At 35.1% G+C, this 21756-nt stretch overlaps 3 protein-coding genes across 5 annotated transcripts; all 3 read left to right on the top strand.

Annotated features, from left to right (window-relative positions):
- The first annotated feature begins 1582 nt into the window (after positions 1-1582).
- mrps15 (mitochondrial ribosomal protein S15) lies at positions 1583-10502 on the top strand. Of its 3 annotated transcripts, none has more exons than XM_058747406.1 (9): positions 4326-4855; positions 5661-5706; positions 6093-6155; positions 6263-6338; positions 6447-6525; positions 6709-6793; positions 6907-6965; positions 9885-10076; positions 10180-10502. In XM_058747406.1, exons 1-9 carry the CDS (start codon positions 4733-4735, stop codon positions 10291-10293), a joined length of 837 nt encoding a protein of 278 aa, XP_058603389.1. In that variant the 5' UTR covers positions 4326-4732; the 3' UTR covers positions 10294-10502. The 3 variants fall into 3 exon arrangements, with proteins under 3 accessions (XP_058603391.1, XP_058603389.1, XP_058603392.1); XM_058747409.1 differs by having other exon boundaries at positions 4342-4855; positions 6477-6525; XM_058747408.1 differs by lacking the exons at positions 4326-4855; positions 5661-5706 and adding an exon at positions 1583-1870.
- Positions 10503-10837: 335 nt separating this feature from the next.
- Positions 10838-13084, top strand: LOC131522135 (cornifelin-like). The gene is made up of 4 exons (XM_058747410.1): positions 10838-10971; positions 11916-12081; positions 12274-12410; positions 12546-13084. Exons 1-4 carry the CDS (start codon positions 10867-10869, stop codon positions 12642-12644), a joined length of 507 nt encoding a protein of 168 aa, XP_058603393.1. The 5' UTR covers positions 10838-10866; the 3' UTR covers positions 12645-13084.
- A 134-nt stretch (positions 13085-13218) lies between these two features.
- On the top strand, positions 13219-20341 carry oscp1b (organic solute carrier partner 1b). Its single transcript, XM_058747405.1, has 10 exons — positions 13219-13513; positions 15466-15620; positions 15903-16070; positions 16325-16405; positions 16566-16669; positions 17267-17395; positions 17634-17703; positions 17871-18010; positions 18970-19033; positions 19281-20341. The coding sequence occupies exons 1-10, from the start codon at positions 13402-13404 to the stop codon at positions 19398-19400; spliced, it is 1143 nt and encodes a 380-aa protein (XP_058603388.1). The 5' UTR covers positions 13219-13401; the 3' UTR covers positions 19401-20341.
- The last annotated feature ends 1415 nt before the right edge of the window (positions 20342-21756 follow it).

A 21756-nucleotide genomic window follows, 5' to 3' on the forward strand; every position in this document is an offset into this window, starting at 1 on the left:
TTAATAAAATATTTGTATGTATCATAATGTCATTATCTTAGCATATTTCCTCTTTTCTTTTACTTGATGTTTTAGGTTTGTCAGTTAGGGATCTCAAAATGTTACCATTACCATGATTTTTAAACAACTGATCATCAAAAACTGTATATTTATAAAAAATATATATACATATATCAGCAATAAAATCGTATCATATAATCTGCATAGCCTCTTGTGAAAAAGCATATAGCTAAATGTGAACCATTTTACTGTTTTAAGGCAGTTATGTCCCACTGGATGCAATTTATAAGAAATGTAAGGCCTTAAGACCTTTAACAATCATCTTTTCAAAATAAAAGAGGCACTCATTGCATGGGATGACCCTTTGGGAAAGTTTTCTAAAAACATTCATCATTATTACGCTATCTTCATTATATAATCATCTCCCTAATGCCAAAATGTTCTCAAGGCATATAAAATTAGATATCCCAGACAGCTTTGTTAACCTTCCTAAGATGTGTGACATCAAAATATATCATTAAATGAAGGATGGTTTGACTTGTGTTTAAAGGTCAAGTGAACTCTATGTACAGATCCGCAGAGCAACAATTCAAATATTTATATGATGTGATATAACATTCATGCCTTGTGAGGAATTCAAATTAATGTATTGCAAAATGCCTATTCTACACCACAAGAGGGCAGTTTAGATATGCCTTTATAAGACACATCCTTTGAGCTATGGTATTTAAATAAATAATTAAAACCATTATACTTGTGTTAGTTTGCATATATTGGGTGTGTTTTCACCAAAGGGAATCACTAGTTTTGTTTCCTGAAGTCTTTGGCTTCTGCCTCTTGTGTCTGCTCTCCATGAATGTAGCCTCTTTGTGCACATTTTACTGAGACAGACAGAAGTGCATTAATAATCTCATTACTCAGTTGGATTACTGATAATATTCATCACGATGTAGACACATAAACTGTAGTGTTCTCTTGAAAGATGCACCATCCTCTGCTTACAGAAGTTGCTTCAAGTGCAATCCTTTATTTAGTTTCTCTTAGTAAACACTGTAATTTTTTTTTTAACAAGGACCTCAGATCCTGTGTGTCACAACAGAAAGGTTTTTGAAAGTACTGCTGAACCACATGTGCTGCTTGGGGCCCGAGAAGGCCCAGGGAACATTTTATTGGCTCAAAAACATACTTTACACTAAAAGTGTTTCTTTGATATAGTTCCTAATCTTGTCAACACTTTTTTGATTCACGTTTTGATACACATGAAAACATCCTCCATGAAAAATTCTACATCCTTCTGTCAGAGACCCCGTAAAACATAAGTGCAGTCTTTCTTGCTTAAAAAAAAAAAAAAGAAAAGAAAAAAAAAAAAGTTTTATCTGTAAAAGTCTCTCAAAGGACAAGTAGGGTGTCCTGGCCTTAAAATGACAGAAGGTCAGATAAAAGTATTAGATAATGATAAAACTGTACAGTCATTGTTCTGTTCTTTTTCTAGGACACAAAGCGAAAAACAAAACGTAGGCTATTTACATTAAACACAATTGTTCACAATGCAAGGCTACATCGATTCATTCGTCACTTGATTGCGTGAACTCGCATAGAATTTTCTGCGCAGATTACTAATGTCTGTTTTAAGATGGCGACTTACATGAACTGAAGGGGCAAATGCGTTCTGCAAGAGCATATACAAATTAAAGGCGATTCCTATATATAATCACAATGGTTTTAAAAAACGTTTTTCGATCTACAGTGTTGGGTTTACGGACATGGAGTGTATTTTCAGGCGCGAGGCAGGGTAATACTGTCGTACCTGCCTTCAAGCAGCCTCAATGCAGCTTTTATACGAACTGGACGTTAACCGGTATTTGTAAACGTAAGTATTAATTTTGGATTGACTCCACGACTAATAGACTGTTTCAACATGCTGTCTTATATGCACATATTCACAGACACTAGACTGTTATAGCCATTATGATATTGATGGGTCAGCTCAACACCGGTTTTATTTTAATTCGCAGACATAATTAAGCAATTTCTATCACTTTGAGATTGAGTTTTTATTATTTTAGTCCATAGGCGTTTCTTATTATGGTTGTGTGTTTAAATTTTGTACAGCATAGTTTAGTGAGGTTTTATGGACAGCGTGTGCAGTTACAGTGTTAACCCCTAGGTGGCTCCAAAAGCCCAGTCACAGCATTTCCTGACTAAATAGGCATCAATTTATCAGTGTTTTGTCATATGACCTTTATGTTTTGTCATGTCCACATACCTTAGCTGCATTTAAGCTGTAGATCTTATCCTATATGATCCTATAATAGCTGTCTATTTTCAAATTGTCATTCATCATTTGTTTGGCAAAAGGTACTTTCGTCAACTCAACTGTGTTACTCAGACATATTAACCTTTTTGTTAAAATCATCACAAAATTAATCACTTGTTTATTTAAAAAAAAAAAAGCAAAGATGTCTAATTTGATGAATGGAGACATTAGTGCCATCTGGTGGACATAAATTATTTAAATTATAATTTATTCTTATTATTTTAAATAAAATGTATCATTAAAATGTATAATTTATGGTGGAATTAAATAAATAAAATCACATGTAATGCCACTAGATACCTGTAAATAGCCCCACCCCCCTCTGTGTCACTCCAATGAAGTAAAAACATGACTGAAGACCACTAGAGGGTTGTGACTAAAGGGTCACTAAAAATGACTAATACAAGTTAAGGGAAGAAAAGCACTAGATGGTTGTCACTTCTGTGTGACTAAGTAGCGATATGACTAAGTGTGGATTATTGTCCCAGCAATGAGAAAATTAACTTTATTTGATGTTGCAGACTTGTTAGGTGGGCTGGTGTACATTTACTATTTGAGTTATAGCTTGAATCTCCCCCACAGTAATATTATAATAATATTATCATTATCGGCTACTAATGCATCAAGAATGAATTGTTTTATGTTATGGAAAAGCACTGCAGTTATTTGCACTGCACATTTTGGTTTACCTGTAATACTTTACTCATCCACATTATTGTTATTAACTCACTAGTCGTATTAGTGTACTTTTGGGAGTATTGTTTTAGTTTTGTTCTAAACTTTAAAATATATTTTAAGCATATTTAAATTTATTAAAAAAAATATATATATATATATATATATATAAGTAGCGCAACTGTTTTCAACATTTATAATAAAAAGAAATAAGAAAAAAATAAGAATAATTTCTATTATCTGTAAGAAATATTTGATTATTTTTGGAAGGATAATGTGACACTGAAGGCTGAAGTAGGAAAAAAAGAAAACATTTGAATAATTTCAAATTGTAATAATGTTTCACAATATTACCATTTATTGTATTTTTGATCAAATAAATAATCTTGGTGAGCATAAAAACTCAGAAATTCAAATCTTACCAACTCCAAACTTTCGAACGGTCAGTGTAGTGGTAGTGTATGTCATTTAGCAGAGGATTTTATCAAAGTATTTTACAGTATTTTTACTAAAGGGACAGTCTCACAGAGTATTGTGGTGTGGTGTTCATGGCCCCTTTTTGTAGAGAGGTTGCCGCCAGTATATTTCACTAGGGTTACATCTCTATTTCCCGCGCATGTTTTCTTGTTCTTGGGGCAAAAAATGATGTGCGGGGGGGGAATGTGTTGAATTACCAGTTCCCGCAAGACTTATGAACTATGAAGGAGTGGGTGTATAGGTTATTTAACACCCTAAAACATTTATTAGGCTGATTTGTGAAACCAGCTTTGGAGATTTTCTCATGCATTGAATCTATAACTCCCTCACATTTGCATAGAAATACAGCAAATGTCTTAAGCATCAGCAAAAACATTTACCCATTTTTTTAGTGCCTGAAAGTCTTTTTCTTAGTAATCAGAGTTAACTAGGTCACTGCTTTAGCCTTTCTTTAACACATACTAATTTAGTAGTACAAGTAGTACCATGCTTAACAGAGTATTTCACCTTGAAAAAATTCTGTCATCATTTACTCACCCTCATATTGTTGTTCCAAACCTCTATGACTTTCTTTCCTCTGTGGAAAATATTTGCACAGTGTTTTTTGTCTATACAATTGAAGTCAACTGTTTAGTTACGCAGAAGAAAGTCATTCAGGTCAGGTTTTGAATGAGTAAATGATGATGACGAAATTATGATTTTTTTTTTTTTTTGAGACATATTTATTCAGTGCACTTTCCTGAGGAAGAAAAAAAAATCTGTTTAGACTATATATATATATATATATATATAAATATAAATATTAAATAGTTACATGAAAACCTCATAATAGTGAGTGATAATAAACATAATAATGATGATAGTAACTATAATAGTCCCATTTACAAGTGTTAATGTACGTGACTGGATGAAGTCACATGTAAAGTTTTACTAGTAAAATCCAAAGAAAAGAACATGAAAAGGTTTCCATTACATATTCATATTCATCTCTAACAAAACCTGACGTGACATTATGTGTTGGCTAGATCAGTGGTTTTCAAACTGTTCCCCTCGGTGGGTCGCGAGACTTAAAAAAATGGGTGGCCAGGATGATTTAAGGAAAACGTATGTAACCAAGTTCAAGACTCAGGAAAGGAGCAACTAAATAACATAAACAACAAAACGAAAGTAACCGGCAGCCGCTTCGGTTCAGTTTGGGTTCTGTTTTTGCAGCGTTGTACATTGTAGCAAATCAGAGACATATCTGTTGATTTCTGTAACGCGATGGCCAATCAGAGCAGCTTTAGTGAGTCAGAATCCACTCACCGCTCAGAACGCGAGTGTTCTTGTTCAGCCCAGAGTTCTGGAAGCTCGCGACGCGAATCTTCTGATTATAATGAACAAAGTGTAGGTGATGTAAATAAGAGATTAATTGTGCTGTGTTGACAGATTGATTATAGCGGAGTTAGAGATCGCGATAAACTGAAATGAGTGACAGCTTTTTAAGGAAGCACGCTTTCTATGCTGTATATAGCCTATTCTCCATTCCGAATTTGAATAAAAGTTTCGTTTTTCGTGCTGCTAAGAGGACCAATGTGTCGTACTTGCAACAAACGTTCGGAAGTGACATCCGCATATTCTCTCGAAATTGCAATGACATTGTGATAATCATAACTATCAAAAACAAACATATATGTCACAATATATGGACAAAATATATGTCATGGCAGAATAGATGTGCATGAAGGCAAGCACCCTCACTAATTCCAGAAGCACCGACAATGATTTGATTTTGGAACATAGCATCCTTTTGGGACTCGAGACCGGTCTGTAGTGCAGTTGTCTTTCCTTCCTTCCTTCTTTCTCTTTCTTTTTCTTTATATATATATATAGATATAGATATAGATAGATAGCCATTTTTCTTCATGGTTGGTCAATAATTGTCTAAAACAGATTTATTGTAGGCATCTGAAATTTGAGCAACTGCATCAATTATATAGTACATGTAAAACTGGGTGTTACGTTGGAATCCTGTGATTGTCATCATTTTATAGTTATATGACATGACAGTGCAAAAGAAATAAATAGTGTAAGAACATTTTACAAGTTTGTCCTGTTTTACCTGGCTATGATGATTATGATTAACTTTTTTTTTTTTGACAAGAGGTATGACAGTCTCACAGACTTTTTTTTTTTTTTTTTCCTTCTTGAGTGGGTGTGCGGGAAGGATGTGGCCAACCAAATCACCTCCACCCTTGGTAACACTTTGACACCATTGACGTGTATTAAATACTCTGAGCTACAGAAGAGAGTGACTATAAAACTTTTTGACTGTCAAATACACATTTAAACACCTCCTTATTAAAGGGTTCTGCATCATTAATAATAATTATTATTAAAGCAGACATGCAGTGATACAGCATACATAAAAAAAAAAAGTTCTCCTTGATTCTTGGGGCTTTGGGAATGTAGTTTATTAATTATGCATTATTATTTTTTTACTAAGCAATCTTAAAGGGTGTCAGGCAGTATATATATATATATATATATATATATATATATATATATATATATATATATATATATATATACATATATACCACATGCATATATACATATATGTTGACTTTACTGTTTGTTTCAGGTGATGAAATCCTCCTAAACCAACCAGTGAGGCAGTATGCTCGGCCCTCTAGAAAGAAACAAGGTAAGAGAAAAAAATTTAATCTCTACACACAGTCAATTTGATAGCTTGCCTGTTTTGTATCATTTTTTCATAGGACTCGTTGGCTCTTTGCTTTATTTTCTTCCCAGAATTCCCAAGTCAGCTTCAGGACCTGCATCCATCCATGCTGAAGCATGAATATGCATCTGTCCCACTTGCACAATCGTATGTTTTTGCATTGACCCACTCATCCTTGTGTAAAGATTATGTTTGTATATTTGGGATTAGGAAGTACATGATTTCTTCAGACTTCCTTTATGTGCTTGAATGCAGAACGGTAGCAGTATTATGTCATCTTTGCAGGGTAGATGATGTGGTGAAGAAACTGCTTACGCTGGAGCTTGCAAATCATGTACGGGTTTTCATATCCTTTTGATTCTTTATTTAATATTTTCAGAATTCAAAATAGGGTGGAATAGCCTCATCTGCTGTGCATTTATGGTAGCTTTTTATTTTGTAAGTCACGATTGACTTAAGAACTATAAAAAGATGTTAAATCATATTTTAATTTAATTATCTGTCATAATGTCTTTAGAGTGAAAAACTGCGTTTGAAAGAGGAACAGCTTATTGCCAAGGTGCAGAGGGATGAGAATGACCGCAGCTCAACAGAAGTCAAGGGCAAGTTCTCGTTTTTTTTGTTTTTTTTAACAGTTGACAAAGTCACTGTTTTAACCATACTGGAATCTCAGAACTTTACTCAATCATGTGTAATGTCCTTGCTTGCGTTACAGTGGCGATTTTGACAGCACGTATTCGCAACTTGCAGGAGCACTTGCACAAGCACCCTAAGGTAAACACAACTCTTCAGTAGTGTGACATTTTTTTGTCGGCCTTTAGTAAAGGTGTCAGAAATTTTGTTCCCACTCCACTTGATTAACACCCACAGAGAAACAGGATATCCTGTGCATATGCTCATGTGTTCAATAGTAATTGAATCATACACTATGGTTCAATTTTTTTTTAAGAAAGTAGTTTGTTTAATTTTTAATTTAATTAGTTTCGAAATTTTATTCAGCAAGGTCCCATTAAATTGATAAAAAGTGACAGTAAAGACTAATTTTGTTAAATGCTGTTCTTTTGAGCTTTCTATTCATCAGAGATTCCTGAAAAAAAGTGTATCACAGTTTCCATAAAAATATTAATCAGCACGACTGTTTCCAACATTTATAATAATAGATGTTTATTGAGCACCAAATCAGCATATTAGAATGATTTCTGTTGGAAAATGTGACATTGAAGACTAAAGTAATTTAACTACATTTTAAAAATAGAACAATTATTTTAAATTGTAATACTATGTCACAATATTATTGTTGTTCTTATATTTTTGATCAAATAAATGCAGCCTTTTTAAGCATAAGAGACTTCTTATTGATCTTATTGATTGTGTACAGTGGGCCCGAAATGTATTTTGACACTTACACACACACTCAAACACTAGTCGTCTCTTTAGCAAAAATGTTCATAGTTATTGTGATAATCTCCTGTGACTACTCTGCTTGAAAAACATGAGAGGAAATTACTTCATACCTCCCCCAAATATGAACTTAAGACCAGTTGGTAAATCGTTATTGCAAAAACAGATGAAATAGGGAAGTTATTTGTGGGAAAAGCTTTATAATCATTTGTTTGCAGATGCCACTTTATTTCATATTATAATTAAATGTATAAATCATTGTATATGAATAATTGTAAACACATTCATGTCATAAAGTATAGCTTCCTGTTATTTAAAGGGATAGTTCACCCAAAAATAATTTACTCACCCTTATGTTGTTCCAAACCCCTTTTGTTCATATTCTCACATCATATATATATATACATATACAGTGAGGAAAATAAGTATTTGAACACCCTGCTATTTTGCAAGTTCTCCTACTTAGAAATCATGGAGGGGTCTGAAATTGTCATCGTAGGTGCATGTCCACTGTGAGAGACATAATCTAAAAAAAAATCCAGAAATCACAATGTATGATTTTTTTAACTATTTATTTGTATGATACAGCTGCAAATAAGTATTTGAACACCTGAGAAAATCAATGTTAATATTTGGTACAGTAGCCTTTGTTTGCAATTACAGAGGTCAAAGCGTTTCCTGTAGTTTTTCACCAGGTTTGCACACACTGCAGGAGGGATTTTGGCCCACTCCTCCACACAGATCTTCTCTAGATCAGTCAGGTTTCTGGCCTGTCGCTGAGAAACACAGAGTTTGAGCTCCCTCAAAGATTCTCTATTGGGTTTAGGTCTGGAGACTGGCTAGGCCACGCCAGAACCTTGATATGCTTCTTACAGAGCCACTCCTTGGTTATCCTGGCTGTGTGCTTGGTCATTGTCATGTTGGAAGACCCAGCCTCGACCCATCTTCAATGCTCTAACTGAGGGAAGGAGGTTGTTCCCCAAAATCTCGCAATACATGGCCCCGGTCATCCTCTCCTTAATACAGTGCAGTCGCCCTGTCCCATGTGCAGAAAAACACCCCAAAGCATGATGCTACCACCCCATGCTTCACAGTAGGGATGGTGTTCTTGGGATGGTACTCATCATTCTTCTTCCTCCAAACACGTTTAGTGGAATTATGACCAAAAGTTCTATTTTGGTCTCATCTGACCACATGACTTTCTCCCATGACTCCTCTGGATCATCCAAATGGTCATTGGCAAACTTAAGTCGGGCCTGGACATGTGCTGGTTTAAGCAGGGGAACCTTCCGTGCCATGCATGATTTCAAACCATGGCGTCTTAGTGTATTACCAACAGTAACCTTGGAAGCGGTGGTCCCAGCTCTTTTCAGGTCATTGACCAGCTCCTCCCGTGTAGTTCTGGGCTGATTTCTCACCTTTCTTAGGATCATTGAGACCCCACGAGGTGAGATCTTGCATGGAGCCCCAGTCCGAGGAGATTGACAGTCATGTTTAGCTTCTTCCATTTTCTAATGATTGCTCCAACAGTGGACCTTTTTCACCAAGCTGCTTGGCAATTTCCCGTAGCCCTTTCCAGCCTTGTGGAGGTGTACAATTTTGTCTCTAGTGTCTTTGGACAGCTCTTTGGTCTTGGCCATGTTAGTAGTTGGATTCTTACTGATTGTATGGGGTGGACAGGTGTCTTTATGCAGCTAACGACCTCAAACAGGTGCATCTAATTTAGGATAATAAATGGAGTGGAGGTGGACATTTTAAAGGCAGACTAACAGGTCTTTGAGGGTCAGAATTCTAGCTGATAGACAGGTGTTCAAATACTTTTTTGCAGCTGTATCATACAAATAAATAGTTAAAAATCATACATTGTGATTTCTGGATTTTTTTTAGATTATGTCTCTCACAGTGGACATGCACCTACGATGACAATTTCAGACCCCTCCATGATTTCTAAGTGGGAGAACTTGCAAAATAGCAGGGTGTTCAAATACTTATTTTCCTCACTGTATATATATATATATATATCCATATATCCATCCATCCATTAAAATTCTGTGTGAAGGCAATGGTGTTTCTTCAGAAGACTTGCACTAAATTGCTTGATTCATATGGATTACCTTTTGTACTTTTTAAAGCGTCAAAGTTTTGGTTGTGTGAACTTTCAATGGATGGACAAAAAAGATAAGTCTTATAGATTTGGAACATCAGGAGAGTGAGTAAACGATGACAGAATTGTCATTTCAGGGAGACAAATTAGTGTACAACAGCATCAAAACCTCTGTTTCATTCCATCAGGATAAAGCCAACAAAAGAAGGATGCTCATGGCCATCGACAGGAGGAAGAAAAAGCTGAAGGTTCTGAGAATGACTCGTTATGAGTCCTTCGAGAAGGTGTGTCAAGAGCTTGGAATCACATACACGTTCCCTCCTGAATATTATCGGCGGGTCACCCGACGTTGGCTGGCCAAAAAGGCCTTCTGCAATAAGGTAATGTTCTTAGCTCAGCTCAGCCAAAATGTTCTGATGTTTTTTTGTAGATTTCATGGTTTTTGTTTCAGTTGTTGTTTACATTGTATTCTCTTCCTTTCAGGTCTTTCAAGAGGTCCAGAAACAAAAAGCGGAGCAGAGAGAGAAACAGAGAGCAGAGGGAGCTAAGGGAAAGGAGCCAACATCCTCTACAGAACCACAAGAAACTGTGGCATAGTGATGTTCAGACAGCTGACAAGACTTGTGTGCTGACAAATCCAGAAGAACAATCTGATGCATCCTCATTTGATGTCAAATTCAAAGAAAAACTCAACAGAAACATCATGCACCACATCAGATTATCAACATTTATTTTGCCTTTCATTGGTAAATCACTCATTTCTCTGAATTTGTTTGGATGCACCAAATAAAAGATCTTAAAATTCATTGTTTGGTCATCATTCCTCAAAATACTTATAATTATATCAGAATAACTTCACAGAAATACTTTGTGAGTTTCACTCACTCAGGAGTTTTGGATTGGCAGCTGATGAAGACCTGTGTCATATGCAAGACTGATGCATTGTGGTTGTGTGGCTAGTGCAAATGGTTTGGCTGTGCTCTCAGTTCCCTGAACTCTGTAATTTTACAAGAAATGCATGACAATCAGGTGAATGATCTGAGGTCAAACTATCAATTCTTTACTCATGTGAGATTATATATTGATTGTTAAGAATTCTGGTTGATCACATTTCCTATTACAACTCAGATCCCCCCTCCCCCTTTGTGATGTGCTTTGTGTGAAGCTTATATGCGTGAATCGGAAACGTTGCATACGAGAGTAGCAAACGCGGTGTGTGTCACAACTTCCTTTTCAGCTGCAAGCCCCAGATCAAGAGGCTCAGAAGAACACGAGGTACTTTTTTGTAGTCTACTGTTTTATAGTATGGTATATTTTTCCGATTTTTTTTTTGTTTACACTTTATTTTAAGGTGTCTTTGTTACAGTGCAATTATACAATTAAGTACCGAGTAATTTTAATTAACTACATGTACTTACTATGAGGTTAAGATTAGGAACAGGATTTGATTTAGGGTTACCTGCATGTAATTATGCATAGTTAATTGTTATTATAACAGTAAGTACATGTCATTTGTGTAACAAGGACACCTTAAAATAAAGTATTACCCATTTTAGCCTTAATCTCAAAGCTGTAAGTTTCTTACGTTGCATTATTATTATTATTAATCAGTTATTATACATGTTAGTGGGATATAGACTATAAATATCTATTAAAATAGCAAGTGTAAGTAGATCTGGTTCAGATTTTTTTGTTTTGTTTTCCATAAACAAAAACTCTTTTTACACATCAAAATGTGTATGGGAATGTAAAATATTCTGTCCTGTAAAAAAATTTTTAAAGGTACAGTTTACCAAAAAATGTAATTATTTACTAACCTTCATGAGTTTCCAAACCTGTATGATTTTCCTTTTACACTAGAACACAAAAGAAGATATTTTGAACAGTGTTTTAACTGTTTTTTGCCCATACACGAACAGTCAATGCAGTCTAAAATAATATTGGACGCCACTGACTTTCATTGTATGGACGAAAAAAAACAAAAAAAACACACTGAAGGATTTGTATAAACATCTTTTGTTTATGCAAATGAAATAATACAAATTTGGAATGAAATGTGGGAGAGTAAATTATTCCTTTATTAGTACAAAAGACCCAAAAAGCAGAATGGAAAATATTATGAAATAGATATTTTTCTTTCTAAAATGGCGATTAAATGTTAATTAGGAAGTGCTATTTTGTTATATCAACTGATAGACACGCATTTGTCACTCTTCTAGGAAGGAAACCTCTCGAGCCACTTTCTCATCTTTGCTGGCCTGCTCATTTTGACTGACATGTCAAACCCAGTCATCACTCAGCCTGGTGCTGGATCTTACGGTACAAATGTACAGACTGGAGAGTGGAGCACCGGTCTTTGTTCTTGCTGCAGTGACCTATTTGTCTGTAAGTTCTGAGAGCAGTCAGCAAATCTTCTGAAGAACTTCAAAGATACCAGTTCACTGGCATATTATAGCTGTGGTTTAATATTTATCCAAGGAGGACTCATAATGTTAGTCAGTGTCCTGCTTTTATCAGTGCATGTCAACATAAAATGCATGATCTTTGAGCTATTTTCTGCATTTTTCCATTGTCTAGGTGCTCTTGGCTGTATCTGTCCGATAGCTCTCAGCTGCTACACAGCAAACAAGTACGGTGAAAATGTATGTCTAGCATGTGTACCTGGAGGAATGGCTGCAATGAGGACACACATGCGACTGACCTATGGAATACAGGTAATGTATACTACAAATTAAGGATTGGATTTCTCATACTGCGTATTTAAGAATTATTATTCATGCCATTTATTGCTGTCTCCACTTGTTTTGTACATATTACACAATTATATTCTTTTTTTTTTTTTCCTGCAGGGCACGATATGCAATGATGCTTTGATGACCTGTTGCTGTGGAATATTTGAAACATGTCGAATGACCAGAGAAATTCGTATCAGGAATGGAGAGACCTAGTTTCTGTCTTTAATAATAACTCTTTCGGTCTAAAGATTTTATTTTTTAAATGAATTGAAATCAACCTGTCATTTATTAATAGACTCTTCATTATTAATAGCAGCAAAATTAAAACCAGGATAGAATTTATAAACATATATTATTTGGGGGAAAAAAAGAAAAAGAAAAGTGTGACCAATGCTCTTTACCTATTCAACAAAGAGTTTTACATTAATGAAGTTTAAAAGTCTTGAATTTGTGCAAATTCTTGTAATATTCATTAGCCCTAATACATTGTATGTGCTGACAATTTTGCTGTAATGCTCAAAATGTGCCATCCTGTAGCATTAATATGTTACTGTACAGGAGCTGTGTGTCATATTTAATAAACACCCAAAGTGCAGTGGAATTAATCATACTAATTATGTGAAATAAAACAAAAAAACAGCACAATTTACCTACTGATGACTGTTGATTCTAATGCTTTTTTGTTTTGCTTTCACATCAACACATGAAATATATAAACGTACAAACAAAAAACGTAAAAAAAAAAAAAAAAAAAGTGTTACCAGATTTTAATGGCGAGACGTATTACGTCATCGGCGCGCAGCAGTACGAGCGCCTCTGATTGGCTGTTGTTGGCGGTGACCTGGCAACCAAGCGAGGGTTAACAGACGCTTATTTATTCTGCAGGATCTTCAGAGAGCAAAGATCGCGTCTTTTTATTGACAACCTGTGATTGCTTCCCGATACTAGCTGCTCTACATCTCCAGAGAGGATGTCGACGCGAACGCTGCCTCTGCTCTTCATTAATCTGGGTGGAGAAATGCTCTACATCCTGGATCAGCGCCTGCGGGCTCAAAATATCCCAGCAGATAAAGCGAAGAAAGGTAGATGGCAGCTAATATGCCACGGAGTTGATGAAGCAAGTCTTATAAACGTTGTACTTATGATCATGGTTTATGATCTTTCTAAAGAAGCTGTTGGATTATCTGATATTGCTGTGCATAATTAGCCGGTTAGCCTGAATACAGTGATCCAGTGGCCCAGTTTAGTTACAGCCTCATGCAGGAAACATGCCATTTTTGCAACGTTATGTCATTCTTAGTAGTCAACAATATATAAAGCAAGACACCACAGACAGAAACATTGTTATTTCTTTGTTATTTTTTTCATGCCCTGGTCAATTTTGAGATTTTGGGCTATTTGGCTTTTCATAATGTGTCGTTTCAGACTAGTGGAAGGATAACATCCAAATCCAAATTTAAGTGTTTGTTTTATTCCACTATTTATTTTCGTCTATAAATCACAATACATATTTTTAAAGGCCGTTTTCTCAAACTGGGTTTTTTTCTCATGAACTGAGCCAGAAATATCTGTAGTTACATTACTGCGTACTTACAGAATTTTTAATTTGGCTTTATACAGTGCTCATATTTCTGTTCTGTAAATTTATGCAAATTAGTGCATTTTTAATTAATTAATACTTCGTTTTCACATTCAAATATAACATTTCAGAAAATTAGTAATACAAAAAAATTCAATTTTTTAATTAAATCTATCAACTGGGGAAGTATGGTGATATTTATTATAATTTTTTTTTACTCTGTACACCTGGCGTGTCTTACCTTAAATAAGCAAAACTATTTTAATTATGTGGTAGATTGTCTATCGAAACATATAGTTGACCCTTAAAAATACGAGTTATATAGTCAGTTAAATTATAGCACAAGCACACTTTTCTAACAAACATTTTATTTTGTAATAATAAAAAATGTTATTCAAAATATGCTGAGAAAGAAAGAAAGATGTACTGGTAATTTTCTACCAGGATATCCAAATATTTTGAGGGCCACTGTATAGAACATTCCCAAGACGTTTTGACTGTGGAGGTTGTCAGTACGTTCACACCTTGTAGTTTATAAAAACTGGCATGTCAAAATGGTCTGCATGTGTTCACTTCTGTTGCAGGCAACACTGTGACTCAGTTACATATGCTCAACAGCTTGTCAGTATCATGGTTTCCTGTCTAATATACGTTCCTGTATCAGGGTTTCCTGTGTCTTTTTTGCATTCTGAAATATTCTTAATAAATGTAACTTTGCAGTTGTGCCAACATCACACTTTGGTATCAGATGCCACAGAGGTCAAAACACATGATTAAGTTGCTTGTTGCTTGCAGATGTGATGTATATACATGTAGCTTATGCTTTACCTGCTCTTTAGTTAACTTCCTCCAAGGAACATTTTAAATATGTTCTTTTTGATTTGCAATCTTTGTAGCCACTGTAGCAGATTGGCTAGAGGAGGACAGAAAAAGAGGTATTGTTAACATTCTGCTTGCTTTGCTGCTGACCATAGAGCAAAGTAGCGTGCGTGTGCACATGCCAGCTCTCGTAGGCACTCTCTGTGTAGCGGGAGATGGGGTTTCCGTGCTATTTTAATTTTGATTTCACATTTTGAATGTTTTTGCGTGAAAATTAAATACTATTGTAGAATAAGAACCCCAAAGATACAGCTATAGGCTCATACAGTTATTATTTAGTACTGAGATGTAAATGAAATCCTCCATATGGCAGTATATGTTTCTAGCACTTGTGTTTTCCTCAGTCAACATTTGATGACAGTTCTCAGCCTGCTTCTCTGTGAAAACATCTGCCAAGACAGTAAAGCTTGGCTTTTAACTACATTTTGATTTATGTTATTTTTGTTTATCTATCTTTCTTGGCAAACCAGCTTTCTACAGTACAGACTGCATTCTGCTTGCTTGGTTTTCAGCTTTGTATTTGCACAGAATTGCTTTTGACTCACTGCAACTCTCTCTGTGTTTGTGTTGTGATAGTTATGAATGATATCATTACCACCATGTTCAATAAGAAGTTCCTGGAGGAGCTGTTCAAACCACAGGAGCTGTACTCCAAGAAGGCCCTGAGGACCGTGTTCGACCGACTCGCTCACGCCTCCATCATGAGACTCAACCAAGCTAGTATGGACAAGGTGAAGACTAAAGTCAAAGATGAAGTCATTTTCTTGAATTAATTGTTTGCTTTATCTCCTTGCACATTTGTCTAGTGAGAACCTTCTACAAATACCTCTGTATTCATGGTAAACAGATCTTTTTTTTTTTTTTTAATGTGCCAAAGTTATAGAGTAACGTCTGTTCAAAATTAAAAAATTCTCATTATATAGTATCGGGTTATAATAAGCGAAATAGTGTTGAATGGCTCCCTCTGGTGTGTAATATGATGAAATATGTAATGACTACTTTTCTATGCACAGCTCTACGACTTGATGACCATGGCATTCAAGTATCAAGTCCTGCTGTGTCCTCGCCCTAAAGACATCCTCCTTGTGTCCTTTAACCACATGGATGCCATCAGGGACTTTGTGAAAGACACTCCCAGCATCCTCAGCCAAGTGGATGAAACAAACAAACAACTCGTAGAGGTAGCAAGGTCTCTTCAATTTCTGTGTAAAGGCAATATTACTCAATATTTTTCATTTTCGGTTTATTTTCAATTATTTAATATAATTAACCATTGTCAGTAACTGTTAATGTAATATTATTTTGTATTGGTATTAATATTATTTGTTATAATATAATTTTCAATATTGGATATTTAATAATAATATAAAATGTTAGTATCAATATGACTATATAATTGTCAGCTTTGAAAGTGTATTTTGCTTGTAACTCCTAGATCTATACACCTTTATCTGGTGGAGAGTTTCAACTAATTAGACAGACACTCCTCATCTTCTTTCAAGATATGCATATAAGAGTAAGTCCTTTCTGTATTTTGATATATGTACATTAAAACAGAATACTCAAAAACCCAATATGTAAATTTAAAGTCCAAAAGTATTGGTCATGTTTATGAAGGGGCAGAAAAGCCATATATTTAAATATGATATTAAATATGAAACTTGTTTTTTTTTTAGGTATCAATTTTCCTGAAAGACAAAGTACAAAACTCCAATGGGCGATTTGTTCTCCCCACATCAGGCCCTGTTCCATATGGGACGAACGCCCCAGGACTCATAAGGTTAGCAGGATAGGATTCTGCTTCTGTTCCTTGAGTTAATGCAGCAAAAACACATTTTTGCATTGAAATGGCTGAGAACGGCAGGATTTAGTTTGAACATTATAAATAAATAGCCTCTTATTCATACTTGTGCATTGTGCATATGTTTGTTCTGAAATCACCTCTTTCATTTAATCTGACGGTAAGGGTTTATAGTTAATTGCATTATCAAGAGACAGGGACATTTTCTAAATATAGCAGGGTCTGTGTTTAGACTGTGACAGGAAGCAGTTATTTTAATAGAGGTTAGTGATAGTTGGCATATTAGATGTCCATGAACTCATTTTTTATCAACATCAATATTTAGATATGAATTTATAATATTTATTATAATATATCCAGTTTCTGTAATTGGTTACCATCTTCTATGCTATCATTTTTAATCAACAGATACTTTTTAAAAGTACAAATATTGCATCTCGCACTCAATTAACATAATAATTATTCATGTTTTCTAAAAAGCATTATATAATTTCTTACTAGAGAGGCTGTAAAACGGTTGATTTGATTTATGTATGATTTCTTAATTCTTTTTTCATGACTCTGTTTAATTCCCAGAATGTTTAGCTGTAGTGGTGAGGAGGTGAGAAGGATGCAGTTCCGTGACGGTGGCAATTACTGCGGCGCTCTCCGTGAGGGTTCTTTTGAAATGTATGGTGATCGAGTCATCAAACTGGGCACAAACATGTGAGCATCAACCACCTTCTAATAATACTCACTTCTACTAATATTCAGTAGTGGAATCATATGACTCTCACACCTTCTGTGTATCTTCAGATACAGGGGAGTAATTCATCACGTGTTAAGTTTTATCTGTTGCAAAGTGCCATCTCTAACTGATATGTGAATAATTTAGCTGTAAACCTGAGACGGGTAGCCTTTCACTGGAGCATCAGCTGTACAATTGTCCTGTTTGTTCTTTTAGGTACAGTGTGAGCCGCCCTGTTGAGACACACATGTCTGGAACCTCCAAAAACTCCTCACAGCACACCAAGGTAGGATTATGAATTGATTACATTTTGTTTATTTATATTTTAAAAAATCTAGTTGACATTGATCAACTGTATCCTTTCCATATATGCAGGTCTCTTGTTAAAAAAAAAAATGATTGAAAATGTGTAATACTAATGTAATATTTGACAAAATTCATACAATTCTGAAGGTCAACACAACTCCGAATCCTTTGGCAAAAGAAGAGCTGAACCTGCTTGCTAGACTAATGGGAGGTCTGGAGGTGCAGAAATCAGCTAACACTGACTCTGGCTTCCGTGTGAACCTTTTTGCCACTGACGAAGAGGAAGAGTGAGTCTTTTTTTTAATTTTGATACTTTTTCAGTATTATTGTGCGTCTCACTGAAACAAGGAGTGGTGTTTCACCCCAAAATAAAAGCAAAATGATACCATTATTGAAAGCATATGTGTAGACATTTGATTTTTTAATTATTCTTATTATTCTCAGTATTGATTCTCATTAGATTCTGATTACTAATACGGTAATTGTTTTAATTAAATGGGTTTTAGCAATGAATATATTACTGTTTGTGTAAGATTTCTTTTTTTAATAATAATATTTTGTGGAACCTCATCCTTGCTGAAAAAAAATAAGCAACACAGCTGTTTTCAACATTGATAATAATAAGAAATGTATATTGAGTGGCAAATCAGCATATTATAATGATTTCTTACCGGAGTAAGACTGGCTGCTGAAAATTCAATGTTGTAAAGTATATTAAAATAGAAAACATTTATTTTATATGGTAATAATATTTCTGTCTTACTGTATTTTTGATCAAATAAATGCGCACTTGGTCAGAATAAGCGACTTGTTTTTATAAAAAAAAAAAACATTCTGTGATTTTAAAAACCTTAATTATTCCAAACCTTTGACCGACGGTGTATATATGCAGTTTAATAGTTCTGAGTGTATGCCTGCGTCCCAATATGCATACTATCCATCCTAAATTCTGTGTGATATTAGTCATTTTCAATACTATTTAGGGCAGATAGGGTGGATAGTATGCACATTGGGACGCAGGGCACGTATATATCGAAAAATAGGCTTTTAAAACATTTTCCTTATGCAAAATATAATGTATTATTTTTATTGTGGAGTAAAATGTGACCCTGCCATGTTCTTGACAGGTTTTGTGAATCAAACATCACTGTATGAAGAAAGTGCAGCTAGACATATCAGTGAAATGGATGCTGTTTGTTTTGCATGAGATTTCATACAAATATTAAAACACAAATTATCCCCACAGGGAAGCTTTGATATCAAGACCGGATGAGTTTTCCTATGAAGTTATTAATATCCAGGCAACAAAGGTAAGGCTGAATGTTTGTATGCTTGTACTGTAATGCACTGTTTACTGTTTGTTCACAATTTGCTGTTTGATCCTTGGCCTCAGAAAACATTGTAATGCCTAATTACCAGTGATCCACCCACACTGAGAAGAAGCTCTCAGCTTGTCTAATTGGTTTTTGACAGGCTAAAAATTTTGAGTCTTAAGTTAACTTTAAACTACCAGAGGACCGTGGGAGTAACAATGCACCTCTGACTGGCTCATTTCAGGACAAACAGACCAATGCAGAGCTGGCTAAGATCATGGGGGAGTTTGGAGAAACGGGAGAACCCGCCCCCAGTTCCAGCAGCAAGGGCGACGACCTCCTGGCCATGATGGATGGACTGTGACTTAAACTTGATGTTCCCTTTGACTGAGCAGAGAGACTGAGCTGTTAAGCAGGATAAAGTGCTACAATGTCTTACTCAGCAAAGAGGCCTTTTGCCTGGATCTACAGTGACAACCGTATATATTTAGAACGACAGCTAAGCTCAACAAGAAAGCCTCTCTTTGTGAATTTCACACAATTTTTGTCTCCTGCCACCCACCGAATGTGAGAAATGCAAATAGCAGGTGTAGAAATGTAATATGCGTCTTGCTGTGGGACCATATTTACTTTTTCACATGCATTCCGTCAAGTTACTTTGGACCTACTGAGGTGGCACAGGCCGTATCATCACGTATTTCAGCGAATGGTTTGATATCAGTCTTCACAGAAACGTCTGCGAGGCTTTGATGTCACAGACACTTCTGTGACATTTAGATCAGTGGACAGAATAAAACGCCTTTTCTGGACTGTCTTAGTTGTCTAAGAGGACAATCCGTGCACGTGGAATTCATTTAAATCTGTTTGATGTGCAACCGAGAAGTGCAGGATATGCATCCACACAACAAGCGCTGATTAAGACAGGGTAATGGAGGAAACCGAAGTGCACTTGCAGTAAATATTTAGTACAGATCCCAAAACTGGTTTACAGGAAGCCCCAGGACAATTGATGTGTGTATGTTTTTGTCTTTATGTAAAGGGAGTGCAACAAAGTCAGGTATTTCAAGCTCAAGAAATTAAAATGTCTTAGTGTGCAATTGTTGCATTATGGAAAGGGACAATGTATACATGAAACCACCTCCATGGAAAGAAAGCAATATGTATGGTGGATGAAATTGTTTATTTTTCATAACCATAATAGAGCTTATTTATTGAGGTTAATGTACTGAATGTTCATTTGTGTCTGTTTACGGTTACATTAAAATAGATTTGAATGTGAAATAAAGTAGATCTTTTTGCAAATAATGACTGGTCAGTATGTATATTATATCCATGTTTGTTTTAAAATAATACTTTCTTGTTAAAGGAATAGTTCACACAAACATGAAAATTTGCTCACCCTCAGGCCATCCAACATGTAGCCTAGATGAGTTTGTTTCTTCACTGGAAACACTGGAGAAATTTAGCATTACATCACTTGATCACCAATGGCTGAATGGGTGCCGTCAGAATGAGAGCAGGCGGGTCCTTAAAAAGTCTGAAATTTACTTTATCAAATTTAAGTTCATAAAAAGTCTTAAATTGTACAAGAAAGTCTTGAAATTATGATTTCAAGAGGTCTTAAATTTGGGTACAGACCAGAATCGCGATACAGCTTAATGTGACCATTAAACTTCAAAAGGCTATAAATAAAATATGAGCGCTGCACGTTTCAAAGTCCGGTGCTGCGCTGCTTTGTGTTCTGCCGTCACCGGGGAAACCGTTCGAAAGCGCCTCCTGCTGGCAGAGAATGAATCTGCATGTTCAGTAGGGCTGTTGTGAGTTGCCGGAGGCTTTAGTTTCAGAACTGGATTTCTAGGACCCTATAGTTTTTTTTTTTTGGTTTGTTTGTTTGTTTTTTAATTATTTTATTTTATTTTATTTATTTATTTTTTGTATGTATGTATGTATTATGTCAGGTCTTCCAGCCAGTTCTATCAAACCTTTACAATTAATCCAGAACGTGGCAGCAAGATTAATTTTTAATGAGCCAAAAAGAATGTAAGAGAGAATGAAGAACGTCACACCTCTCTCTATTCTAATTATATTCTTTAAAAAAAAAAAAAACTTGTCCCTTTTAGACTTGCACTCTATTCATTTACTGCTTGTTTTCTAAAAAAAAAAAAAAAACTAACACTAGCTTTTCTAATCTATTTGTATTCTGTTTTCTTTTTATTTATTATACAATTAACAAAAGCAAAAAAGGCCTCTAACACTAGCTTGCTCTATTCTTTTTCTATTCTATGTTTTCTTTTTATTTATTATATAATTAAAAAAAAAATCTCTTGCTCCATGTACTGCGTTTGGCTAAATGAGACTTGTTATAGCACTTGCATATCATTGCCCTTTTGTTGATTACGATTGCTTCCATTGTCCTCATTTATAAGTCGCTTTGGATAAAAGCATCTGCTAAATGACTAAATATTAGTAGCTCATACAATTTTATAGCACTTGCTATTCAATTCTGTATATTATTATTTTTAAGGAATTATGTAGTTATTTAATTGTATACACTTAATTATTGTCCTAACCAACTCCTAACCCTAAACATACCCGTTGGTAACCCGCTTGAAATATTTAACCTAATTTATTTCAATATTAAATATATTCTGGTTTAAAATTCAGTTTTCTTGGAAAAAAGACTTGTGTCTGTGCGAGACTTTATTCATTATAAAAATCTA

The sequence above is a fragment of the Onychostoma macrolepis genome, chromosome 16, assembly GCF_012432095.1.
Source record: "Onychostoma macrolepis isolate SWU-2019 chromosome 16, ASM1243209v1, whole genome shotgun sequence".
Taxonomy (NCBI): Eukaryota; Metazoa; Chordata; class Actinopteri; order Cypriniformes; family Cyprinidae; genus Onychostoma; species Onychostoma macrolepis.